Source organism: Sphaeramia orbicularis, chromosome 13 (genome assembly GCF_902148855.1).
Source record: "Sphaeramia orbicularis chromosome 13, fSphaOr1.1, whole genome shotgun sequence".
Classification (NCBI taxonomy): domain Eukaryota; kingdom Metazoa; phylum Chordata; class Actinopteri; order Kurtiformes; family Apogonidae; genus Sphaeramia; species Sphaeramia orbicularis.
This window is the reverse complement of record NC_043969.1, coordinates 21,185,935-21,198,821: the sequence shown is the minus strand read 5'-3', so window position 1 is coordinate 21,198,821 and position 12,887 is coordinate 21,185,935. Positions and strand designations below refer to the sequence as shown.

Here is a 12,887-nt window from a genome sequence, read left to right as displayed (position 1 = left end):
GTCAATATTTTCAAATGAAACTAAAATCATATATTCAGGTCCAGATAAATGTAAATTTCCCGAAGTGATTTCTACAGTAGAAATATGAAAGTATGATATATTTTCCACATTTAGTCAGTCGCTGCTTTTATTCTGAAGGGTTTAAATGGATTTCATTCTTTTATTCTGAAGGAGGCTGCGCGCATGCGCAGACAGCTCATCGCAGCCGGTGACGGGTCGGCTGTGTTTAACGAAGCTCATAGATGAGAGGAGAGCACAAGCACAAAGTGTTTCTGTAAAGTAACTAGTTTTCGTAGACTTTTTGTAGTTCATCAACACAAACAGGAACGGAGTAAAACAAAATAATTTGATGACAAAGGTAAGAGATCATGTTGACATCCCGATTTAGCTGATGTTAGCCAAACGAGTAGGCTATTGCTAATATCGTAAGCCACGGTTATTGGTGTTTTATCATCATATAGAATAGCTTTAAGTAAAAGTAACTAAAGAAACGCTGTACTAAATGAATCACTGTTTGTTGTTACTCAGCTATGCCTGATCGGAAAAAACAAAGCTGCGTCGTGAACTGCTCAGAGTATAATGAATGAGAATCCGTTAGCTTTCTTTTCCTTATTATTCACAAATATTTAAATATGGTTTATTGAAAATCACAGAAACACATCTGCAGATGACACAGAGATTAGTGACTTTATATATGTGTATATGTATACATGTATATGTGTGTGTGTGTGTGTGTATATATATATATATATATATATATATATATATATATATATATATATGTATTAAAAAACCTTTTTTTTCCATTGGGTAATTTTCTATTAACTGATGAGAATTCAGTTTTTGGTGCGTTCTGTAGTTGATCAGGCCCTAGCAAGTACCTAAAAAACCTTCACTTTTTGACATCTCATTGTTTTTGAAATGCACACTCGCCTCAGATTTGCTCTGTTGATTTAAATCAAGATTGAAGTTTAAAGAAAGAAATGTAGACATCTCGTAACCTTGAAGAGGGATACACTCAACACAATGAAAATGGACACAGCCAGTGAGTCCATAAACCATCTTCCCTTATATATAGTTTATTTGCATAAAGTGGTTTTGGTTGTTTTGCAACAGACTCAAAAGAGATGTGTGCTGCTGTGTATGTCCTGTCCACTGTAACGGGCTACGTACTCACCTCTGCCCTGCTGCTCAAATGCCCAAATCTTTTGCACCGGAAGAGGAGAGGGCACTTCCTCAGCAGACACATTTCCCATCGTGGAGGTGGGTATACATTGGTACTCATGGGGGGTGAGTTTTGGAGGATTATAAATACTTGGGGGTGGTGATCAGCAACAGACTGGACTGGAAATCCCACACAGAGGCTGTGTACAAAAAGGAGATGAGCAGACTCAATATTCTGAGGAAGCTAAGATCCTTCAACATATGCAGCAATATGTTGGAGACCTTTTACCAGTCTGTTGTGGCCAGTGCCATCATTTTTGCGGCTGTTTGTTGGGGTAGCAACATAAGCCGGTGACACCAACAGACTTGATAGAATCATCTTAAAGGTTGGCTCTGCAATAGGTCTCAGGCTGGACAATTTTGAGACCGTGGTGGAGAGGAGGAGGCTAAAGATACTGATATCCATCATGGACAATGATGAGCACCCTCTCCACCACACACTGGGCAGACAGTGGACCACCTTCTCCATCAGACTATTACAGCTCCCCTGTCAGCTACAGGAAATCTTTACTGCCACAAGCCATTTCTTTTTAACCATATCTCCTTTATGCACTTTACTTATATATATATATATATATATATATATATATATATATATATATATATATATATATATATATATACATAAACAATCATATTGTATTTTTGTATAAGCCAAATTGGATAAGCAAGACAAAGTTGTGAAATTATTCCTGTTATTTCAGGGGCAGGAGAAAACCTGGAAAACACCATGGCAGCTTTTCAGCAGTGAGTAGAACCCTTAGTCATCATGAAAAAGCTGGCTGTTTGACATCAGACTGTTAGTGGGGACCAAACGTGTTTGTTCTTGTGATATGTGGGCAAAGTGCATCATCTGATCTTGATAGACTTTAAGTTCTGAGTCTTGTGATACTGTTGATCTTGTCTATCTGTCTGTGTACCTATATTTGAGCATACACTGTAGACTTCTGTAAACCAGTGTTACCTTCAAAGTATCGGAGAGTATAATGATTGCTTTTGTTTTGATCGAACATTTTCATGTTGGGGAATAAGCACTGACAAAGCAGATAGCTCTGCCAGATCTTCGTCTGACTATTTTCAATTTGTAGCTACTCGGTCAGAGGTTGTTTCACATAAGGAAAGGGACTTTGTTTCAGTCATTATTTATACCCTTTTCACTATCTGCATGTTACCATTTTCAGTCAGCCAATGGTGGGCTTTTTCCCAACAGAGTACTTCCTAGGAGTCAGACTGCTGTTGTCCTAAGCACTTACCAATAGTAGTGTTTTATATGGGCATGTTCCATACATTTTGAACTATAAATATTAACATTTGTTGACCATTACTCATTTTGAGGAACTCCACTGATATGTAGAAGTCAGTACAATTTCTTATGTGTTGTAAGGTATAAGTGTTATGTGTTGATTTGTGCAGTGCAGTGGATCTCGGCACAGACATGCTGGAGCTGGACTGCCACCTGACAAAAGATGAGCAAGTTGTGGTGTCACATGATGCCAACCTGCACAGATCCACCGGCATCAATGCTAACATCTCTGACATGGTCTATAATGTGAGTTTATGGTTTTTAGATCTTTTTGTCAATTTGAGTCCAATAAAGATCTCCATATTCTATTTTTAAGCACATTCTTACTTTGTGATACCCAGAAGAACAAAAATTGTTTCAAATTACATAACACTTTGTTCTATGTTTACTGTAGAAATTACTGTATGTGTAGTTAAAATATAACATTTTACAGGACATTTTTAAGTCAAATAAAGTGCAGTTTGAGGCTTCAGAGTTGTTTGAGTAAGGTAACAAATCATGTGCCTCAATTGTTTGAGGTCTACTACGTCTCCTGATCAGGTCACATGATAACCTTCAGCCTGATTTACAAAAAAAAAAAAAGGCAGAGTTGGTGGATTTGTTGCTTTCTCTGCCGTTCAGTTTTAAGTTCAGAGAATCCTGCTGAAAATTAAATGCCATATCTTTCTGAGACCCAGGAGAGTAAATGTTTTTGCTTTTTTACATTAAATAATTGTTGTGATTGGAAACAGCATATTGCAACAACTTTTTCAGATAAATTTTTTTGTATTGGAATGTTGAGTAAAGCTTAGAAACTCGTCTCCCCTACAGAGGACAGGAATGTACTGCTGAGTCTCAAGAGGATATTACCAAAACTATACTCTTAAGTGCCCATAAATAATTTCATGCCAATTAGACATTTGTATTTAAGAATATTTTGTTTGACTATGGCTGTAACGCACTTAAGCACAAAGTTCCAGGCATTAATTTTTTTCTTGGTTTCTAGCTCCTTTAATCTTATATTTGTCATTTGTGTTGATCATCCCACGACTACTATATGTGTGATTGAGTACATTTAATGTCTTGTGTGTTAACCACTGTCTCCTGTGTGCTCTCTCTCTCTCTCTCTCTCTCTCTCTCTCTCTCTCTCTCTCTCTCTCTCAGGAGCTGCCACTGTACCGCTGCAACCTTGATGTTACTTTTCAGAGAGGTGAGCGTAACACACTTAGAAATACATCACCCGCAGAAACACACACAGCTACCTCTTTAACCTGTGTTCTGTTCTCAATGCTGAGAGTGCTGTCCATTTGTCCATGTCTGTGCAGCGTGTATCTGTGCAGGAGGAGAAGATAAACGCATCCCTCTCCTCAGTGATGTTTTTGAGGCCTTTCCTAACACTCCTGTTAACATTGACATCAAGGTCAACAACGACACTCTCATCAAGAAGGTGTGTGTATTATGCATGCGTGTATTTCTTCTTTGCTGCTGAAACCACCGTAAATCAACCCTCTTTTCTTTTAGTTGGATATTTTTCAGGTCATATTTGAAAATGTTTCACAGCAGTTGCTAAACACAGATTAGTGATATGTTTTCATAGCCTGTTTGTTGACAAACACAGCATTTGTGGATACCTCATTGTGTATCAGAAGGGATAAGTAGATAATCATGGAAGAAGTGTCATCTTGCCAAACTACTACCAAGTAGGGCTGGGCGATATGAAAAAAAATCATATGATAATTTTTTTCATACCAGATGATATTGATATGTATCATGATATACATCAAATCACTATTTTTGTGAAGCTTTAATTTTCGGTTACTCATAAGTTAGTTGTGAAGACATTAGAAGGTTATTTTTGATTTAAATATGATTTATTTTCCGTCAGGTTGAACATGACAGATGTGATGAAGAACATTATACAACTGTTTCAGATAAATAAAACAGGTGCATATATTTAAAACTAAACCATAAGTCTGACCAGCAGGCAAAAGCTTTCAATTTTAAAAAGAGAACACAAACAAAACAGACCACCTTCATGAAACAATACCGGGGGTATATACGTGGGGCTGTGTTCCTTAACTGCCATAACCTGTTTAAACCGAAAATGAAACTTAACATGCTTTGAACGTCCGACTCCTGGCTTCTATGCCGCACCCTGCTTTTCAGTAACCCATAGCCCAAGTTCTCGGTCAAATTTTCTCCCGAAGGAACACTCACTATCTCCCGCTACAGCCCAAACATTAGTGTGTGTACTGCAGCATCAAGCTAATTTGACATGGCTCTAGTGTGATTGGTTCGGTGTGGCACTACTTAATTATGATTGGCTGTTCTTATGTCTATCAAAACATGGATGAATGAATTCTGTCAAAATTGTTTTGAACATTTCTCATATTTCCATCAAGGAAAAGTTGTATCGTGATATATATCGTTATCGTTTTATCACCCAGCCCTACTTACCAAGAAAAATTTAATTTATATTCTGTTATAACTTGAAATGCTTCACAGCTGCAAAATGTGATTTGTAGAAGGGAGTGTGAAAAGCATCGTAAAGTTGCTGATTCATGTTTCAAACCTGCAAAGTATGCTTTTTAAGCAGAGTAAAACCATTTTAACAAACCATATTTTTCCTCCAGGTGTCTGAGTTGGTTGTTAAATACGACAGAGAGAATCTGACTGTGTGGGGCAACGCCAGCAACAAGATTGTTAAAAAGTGTTACAAAGAGGTACATTCTTTCTAAGCACTGGGTTTACAGTACAACATCACAATTACAACACAGACATCATTATGAGCTGCATGCTGAGATGGGAAGGTTCTCCTTCACTGTAAACGATACTAGGACCTACTGGTCTTTCACTGCCTCGTATTACAGTACTGTTCAACAGTCTTAGATCACCCTCAACTCTACAAAAACACCCCGTTTCTGCAAGTTATAATGAGCATACATATTCAGGGTTTTTCTGTAGTTTGTGCAGGGATTAGGTGCTCAGGTGGCTTTTGTTATTTGACCAAAGGCTTTGCACTTTTCATAATGTTGGACCTATTTATTTATTTATTTATTTATTTATTTTTTACAACATTTTAAAAATAGCACAGTGAAATAATTTATGTCCTATTTTAAAACAATAAATAAATTAAAAATATTGATAATCATATGGTACCTTTTCTCTCCAGAGTTGTAAAGACATCTCAGTGTTTTTCCTGGTAAAACATTTATGCAGCTTCACCTATATCTTTATAATGGAAAACCCTGTTATTTATTTCTTAGTGTGTCATTGAAGATACAAGAAATCAGCTTTTTCTGCAAAAAAGCAGAACTGAGTTTCACACAGGCAAAAGTCAGTACTAAGTGTAAGTGTGACATCCATTTGCACCTTGTTGTACAGACTGAACTCTCTTGGTGTGACTCTTTTCTCTATAACCTTGTGGTATTATACCAATCTTCAGAACTCACCAAAGTTACTCTTTAGACTTGGCTTGTCTTTTATTATTCTCTGTCTGTATGATTCAGTCCAGCTTCTATAATAAGAATTTTCCTTCTGATTAGTTTCTTTTTAATGCTGTTCACATATTTCCCACATATTCCTCTGTGTTTTATTTCAGAGGCTGAGAAATATATGCTCATTATAGCCTTAATAAAACATCATCTCTAATAGTGGACTAACGCTTTTGCACAACGCTGCACTTCATTTCCATCTTTTAAATTGACGCCCTGTAGTACACGCTGAAATTATTGGATTATGTGGCAGGTGCTGGCTCAGAAAATCCAGTTTTATTCACAGTGCAACCGTAAACTGGAACAGGATGTATAAAATCTGAAGCTTGCATCATTTCTATCCTTAGGGCTTTTTAATGCTCCAGGGTGCTCTAAGATTTATGTGGATTTGTGAGGACACAACTGCAGAAATTGAACATAATATTCATAATTAAGTTGTCATTGGCGTATAATCACATAAAAGTAAAGCTGCAAGTAGTATGTAATGTATATACCTACAGAATGTATATGTATCTCCCTCTGTAGAATGTATATATATCTACAGAGGTTCACCTTTCACAAAGTTGTGTTTCTACGGTAGATTTGAAAAAGTTTCTACTTCCTTCTCCTTTTTAGCACTTGATAGGTGTCATCCAGTGTTAATGTCCATTATCATCATCCACTATGTTTGAGTGTAGATCAGAGTTAAAGGAGTGATGTTTTGCTTTTTTTAAATGGAATTATGCAGTTTAAAACATTTCCCTGTGGTCTTCATAAACTATAAATGCTATGCTTGGGTCTGAATTCTTCATTAATTCAATTCCACAGGTCCATCTTCAACACTATTTCTGAGTAATGACACCAGAAAGGTCATTTTGAGCGCTGGTCCTTTAAATGCAAATGAGCCACTTCATGTCCCACCCCCTCCAGGTTGTTGGCTGTGATGCTCTGTCCAGTTCAACCAACAACTGAACATTTTAGGTAATCGGCTTGAAGTTTGGACACATTTTCAGTTTTTACTACAACCGCTGCTGCTGAGAAACAATTATGTCGTACTCAGAGAAATGTTCATCGGAAGTCTTGACCTTATATGTGCAAATGTTGTGACGTAACTAGTTACAGACGCAACAAATTAAGCTGGAATTAAAACAGGTTGTAGAAATTCACCCAATTTTTGCCAAAATGAATATTTGATGAATATACTTTGCAGCACCTGTAGGGTTCAAATTCAAACTTTATGAACTATTAGGGTCCAAATACACAAATAAATGAACCAAAGACTAATAAAAGTGGGTTTAGCAAAATATGACCCCTTTAATATACCCTCAACTAAATAAGTAAAATGAGGCCACTACAGAGGAGAGATAAGCTGTGACTTTGTCAAAAGATATATAAATTTAGATTTTATTTTTCTACTTCTAGCTGTGGTTGTTTTCGTTAGATTAGAAACAAACACGCAAACAAACACGCAAACACACAAAGCAAAGCAATCACAATACCTCCTGGCGGAGGTAATGAACTATTTCAACAAGTTGAAAAAAAGAAGCCAATGTTTTATGTGATTATCTTAACTAAATATTGTGAGATTGAAACAGACTTTAATTAAATGCATATTAACACTGAGTCTCATCACCTTGTGTTTTCGCAGAACCCTCGTATTCCTGTGTTGTTCAGCTTTCCCAGAGTGCTGCAGCTGTTAGGCCTCTTCTACTCTGGCCTGCTCCCCTTTGTTCCACTCAAAGAGCAGTTCTTGGAGATCCCCATGCCCTCCATTATCACCAAGTAGGTCCTGATACAAAATAGTAATAATGTAATGAGATCCACTAATTGGCCTTCTGGAAAATGTAACCCTCTGCTTTCCAGGCTATCGAATGACACAGATATACAGTATGTGCTTTGCAGGTCAAGATTTTCATACAGTAATAAATTCCACCAGAGATTATCAGTATCAGACTCAACGTGCACGTTAATAAAAGTCGGACAAGGACGATTTTTATTTTATTTTATTTTTTTATTTGTGAGTTTTTAAAGATGTAAGGAATCTTTTTTTCCCTCTGCATTTGCTTAAGTCCTTGAATGAAACACAAGCCCATTAGAAATGGTCTTAACATGACAAAGCATGAAAGGTTTTAGTGCCACTGGTCCACAGGATTAAGCAATAATTCTGCCCCAGATTAAAATATGCAAGAGCCTGCTGTTAGGCTGACATAGCCGGCCAAGGTGCTGTGTCTCAGGAAAGGAAAAGATTTGTGCACTCGTACCGTTGCGAAATACTCAACCACTTGACTTCAAAGGTTAGACTGAGAAATGTTTAATTCATTAGCAAGAGAAATGTGGTTTCTTTAATTAAAGAGCTTTTAATCTTTTATTCAGGTTTTAAAAGTTGCACAAGGTGCTCATGTCCTCCCTGGATCGCGTGTAACCATCAGAGTTTATTCACTGTTGGCAGAGTGTCCTTCCATGTCTGTTTTAAAGAATGTCATTCAGCAAATGAAGTCATTAAAAGGTGGTTTTATTCACATCTCCTTTCATGGAGTGCGTATTGATGTGTCTTAAGGATGAAGGTCTTAGAGTAGAGTATTCATGCCTAACATTCATTCAGGATTAATACATTTGTTTATGACTCTGATAGTTTGCCTTGGTGTCCTTGTGTTCTGTGTATCTGTTCTCATATCTTTACCCTCTCGTTTTAACTTTTCTCATTATTTCCTAGATTGAATAGAAAAGATGTTGAATTCATTCCACTTTGAGTAAACTTAATGTACAGTGTAAAATTTTATATTTATTTGCTATCTTTTGAAATCATGTCATGCGGATGTGAAAACAGACTCCTGCATTTGACAGTAACAACTACTGTACGTAAACATGTAATTATGTTTTGAATGATTCGTCAGACTGAAGGACCCTGACAGATTAACCAGAAGTCAGAGATTCATTACGTGGTTGGCAGACACGTAAGTATACTCAGTTGCCATAATACTTCATTTTTTTCTTCTATAGGCAGATATGGGTAGTATTTAAAATAAATCTATTAAAAACACAATTCTATTGTATGTGTTTCGTAATTTTACTGGGTAGAAAAAAAAGAGATTTTGTATACTGTTAGAGTTTGTATTAGTGTTGTTGAAATACCTCAATTCAATGTGTTTTTTTTGCATAATGAGACTAAACTTTATAAAAGGTTATTCAACAATTAGCCTTATCATTCTGCAGATAATCCCACACGGATTACATGACTTGAAGTCTCCTGTGTCCAGTTCTGTGTGAAAATTTGCAGCAAAGTGTATTATTAATTATAGTTAAATGCACAAAAAAGGACACTTTGAGTTAACTGTATTTTTTGTCACTTCAAAATACAAATTACATGTACATGAAGAACTAAGTTATCAACTACCAGTATTTTGTATTTTATTCAATTTTCCAATATTTGGGTATTTTTGATTTGTAACCAGATGCTTTTTGCTGTATTAGTGTCTACATGGCCAGGTTTTCTCTGTTAGTATAAAGTTCAGAGTGGCTGAATGGTTATTTCCAATTAGAGTTATACATCTTAATCTAATATATTTAGTTACAGATGTTTTCTTTAATTTGACTGGATTCTGCTCTGTCTTACGTTGAACATTTACAGAGACTTCGCCTTTTTTAAGCATTGCTGGAATATTTACCATGTCTCATCTAACCCTAACCCCTAACCCTCATCATACAAACTTGATTAGCCTTTACATTCACAGGGTTCCCACAGGGTCTTAAAAGTCTTGAATTTACAAATTTGTATTTAATACCTTAAAAAAATCTTTAAAACATATTAAATCTGATATGGTAGGTCTTAAGTTATGTTGCCATAAACTTGTTAGCTGTATTGTATTTGAATGTGTCTGTTAAATGTCCAAGCTGCAAAGAAAGTCATGTTAGTCTGCTCAGTTCCACCAGTTCCAACCTGACAATTTATAGTGAAATTAGGAACCAATTATCACTAATTTTGCAGCCCGTGATGAGAAATGACTCAGAATGGTGGGAACCAAGATGTTGGAGTAAATAAATAAATATCCCTAAATTCTAGGAGTCACAGATTTTTTGCCAGTGTGGCAATGAAATAGGCTGTGAAATGGGCATTAAATTCTTTTCTAAATAGTCTTTAAAGTCTTAAATTTAACTTGTAGAAACCTGTAGGAACTCTGCATTCATTGTTAGTTGTTATGTGCTCTGTGCTTGGTTTATTTTGTTGCACAGTCTATATACTCATGACTTTTCTTCTTTAGATTGCTGATGAGAAAAGCTCTGTTTCAACATTTAACTGCAAGAGGAATTCAGGTAAAAACAGCATTTTTTGTTATAAATACCGATAAATAATGTATTAATTTCTTGAGCATCACATACAGTATTTTGTTTACATAGTGTAGTTAAGTTTATAGTAAATGTTAATAAATATGCTTGTGAGTGCATTGAGTACTGTTTGACCTACTTTCCACCGTGTCATGCTGAAAATGTCTGTGGTTCTTAACATGTTCAAAAATAGGCTACAACCTTCTACTAACACCAAAATGACGTGCAGAAATTGTGTGTGGTTTCAGGTGTACATCTGGGTGCTGAATGATGAAGAAGACTTCCAGAGGGCTTTTGAGTTGGGAGCCACAGGGGTTATGACAGATTTTCCCACCAGGCTTAAAGACTTCATGGACAGGAATGGCATTTCTAAGCCCCAGTGACCTGCCAAAATCTACCTCACACCCCTCCACCAGTGATTATCTTTCAACCTGACCTGACCTGCCAAGCCAGCCTCATATCCCATGTGCCCATTTTTTTCCTGCATGCATTCCAGCTGGGCTCCCCTGACACTGTTTGTTGCTGCCATTGTCTGTACTGATTTGATAAATTATTAGTTTCACTGCTAACACAGACTTCTCTGATTTAAATCCATATAAACATTCTCATAAAGGACACAGACTGTACTTGCTACATGTTATTATATCCTTTGTGCAGTGTTTTTTTTTTTTTTGCAGGATCTTTGTGGTTCCCTTCATACACATGTAATTTACCTGTGACAGTATAACAATCATGTGTTTCAAAGTTATGTAAAACTGCATGGGTTTTTGAGGTATACATTTGACACTGGGCTAAATGACCACTTAAACATGCTGATAAGTCATATTAGTCTTTTTCTAAACGGATCGGCAGATTTTGACTTGAAATTATTTTTGCTAATTTAAGGTCTTTATTTTAACCTCATACTTTGTAATACATAACATGACCGTTGTTTCATGTTCGCCGTGTTGCCCATACAAGATTCAAGTATCGTTTCAGTATAAACACCAGCAGATGCAGCTGCTCTTCGTGTTTGTTTACCAGTTGCTTTATTGAGTTTTGAGGTCAGGCATATTTTCCTGTCACTTAGCACATGGAATAACACACAAAGCAGTTTTCAGATATTTTTATATGAGCTGTATTATGCCAAAAAAAGTGCTTCTTGTGAGAAATAACGGGATGTTGATAAAAATACTGAGTTTCACTGATGCTCAGACTCTTAGTGTGAGATGAACAGAAGCTGATAATGTACAGAGGTGCTCTGTATTTCATTTTAGGCACTGGCAAATTCTAATTGACCACAAATTATGTTGTTTTCAAATGTAGGTTTTGCAAGCTTTGGGTTTTATGTTGTTTAGTTGTGTTGTATGCTTGTGTTTTCCCTGTTTTTCTCTAACTCCAGAGGTATGACTGAGGTTTTGTTTTTCCATGGGTAAACCTGTCAAAGATATTTGCACATCACAGAGAATACTGCTTTAGTCATAGTAATTTATACCTTTTCAGTGTGATCAGATGTCATTGAAATTTCTGTTTAAGACATTGAAAAGTGTACCATGTTGTGTGATCTGTTTTAAATGGTAATTTGACTCTGAAATGTATTACAGACAGCAGTTGTCAAGCAGTTCCTCACTGTGGCTGTCAAAGTTTGTGTGTGTAAAGGTTATTAGGATTATCATACCGCTGCCAGGAGCTAATCCAAACTTGTGACCACACAATGAGGGTTATTAATGATTGTATTATTGGTTGAATGTATTATATGCTCTTTGGTAACAGTATTGCTGTTTTATCATGTCTTCATTTTATTGTTGGCTATTTTATTAGTGCTGTTGGTCAGTGAAATCTGCACAGATATCAAACTGAAAGTGTGATTCAACTCTTCATCGTTTGAGTTCAGCAGAGAGGATAAATTATTCAAAGAAAGATTCCAAATCATAAGACAGAACTTGAATCAATATATGTAGCCAGAAGATTTTTAAAATTACATTTTTTTTGTTGTACTGAGTGGTTTGTTTTGCATGAACAAATACGTATTTGTTAAGGTGTCTGTATATTTGGTGACTGACAGAATCGTGTTGTGATATATGGAGTGTGTCATTTGTTTGCTGAGATTACTGAAATGTATTTTCTATCAATAAATACAAATAAACATTGTGTAGCCGATATTTATGGGTTTTCCATTTATGTTCATCTTCCACATACAGACAGCAGGTGGCACTGTGGACTGCACGAGAGTCAGCCGTTTCCTCGTAACGGGTTGGAGAAATGAATAATGTTGGGCATATTGAACTACTTTAACCAGACCACCTCGGTCTTCACTTTGCATCTTTATCCCACTGCTTTTTCACAACACGCAGCTTTCTGTCATTAATTGTGTACTTTCTAGAGAATTCTGTCTAAATAATTGGTTACGCTCCCATATTTCGGCCAATCAGCACTGTGTTGCTATGCCCGTTCAGTTTGCTGATTGGCTAAAACTCCTGTCATTCATTCAAATCAACCTCCGGTGTAATTTCTGCCAAAGATCGATACTTGTCTGTCAAGATAATCATCGTCATGGACTATACTCTCCTGTCAACGTTGCGATGTAAGGAAAACCCGTGACCGTA

General features: G+C 36.4%; 2 protein-coding genes across 2 annotated transcripts in view; one reads left to right on the top strand and one right to left on the bottom strand.

The window, feature by feature from the left end:
• porb (P450 (cytochrome) oxidoreductase b) overlaps window positions 1-5,915 on the bottom strand; it is a 32,367-nt gene extending 26,452 nt beyond the window's left edge. Inside the window, exons 1-2 of the mRNA XM_030152670.1 lie at window positions 5,912-5,915; window positions 3,081-3,087 (exon numbers count right to left, since the gene is read on the bottom strand). The gene's annotated coding sequence lies outside the window, so the exon portion shown is untranslated. The remainder of the gene's footprint in view (window positions 1-3,080; window positions 3,088-5,911) is intronic.
• Window positions 188-12,432, top strand: gdpd1 (glycerophosphodiester phosphodiesterase domain containing 1). Its single transcript, XM_030152673.1, has 11 exons — window positions 188-358; window positions 1,117-1,263; window positions 1,929-1,971; window positions 2,638-2,773; window positions 3,671-3,716; window positions 3,832-3,953; window positions 5,140-5,229; window positions 7,628-7,761; window positions 8,874-8,933; window positions 10,239-10,290; window positions 10,551-12,432. The coding sequence occupies exons 2-11, from the start codon at window positions 1,128-1,130 to the stop codon at window positions 10,683-10,685; spliced, it is 954 nt and encodes a 317-aa protein (XP_030008533.1). The 5' UTR covers window positions 188-358; window positions 1,117-1,127; the 3' UTR covers window positions 10,686-12,432.
• Window positions 12,433-12,887: the final 455 nt, after the last annotated feature.

Coding starts and splice junctions, on each gene's coding strand:
- gdpd1 (XM_030152673.1), top strand. CDS start 1,128: ATGTGTGCTGCTGTGTATGTCCTGTCCACTGTAACGGGCTACGTACTC. Junction 3,717..3,831: donor TGATGTTACTTTTCAGAGAG/GTGAGCGTAACA, acceptor ATGTCTGTGCAG/CGTGTATCTGTGCAGGAGGA. Junction 3,954..5,139: donor ACGACACTCTCATCAAGAAG/GTGTGTGTATTA, acceptor TTTTTCCTCCAG/GTGTCTGAGTTGGTTGTTAA.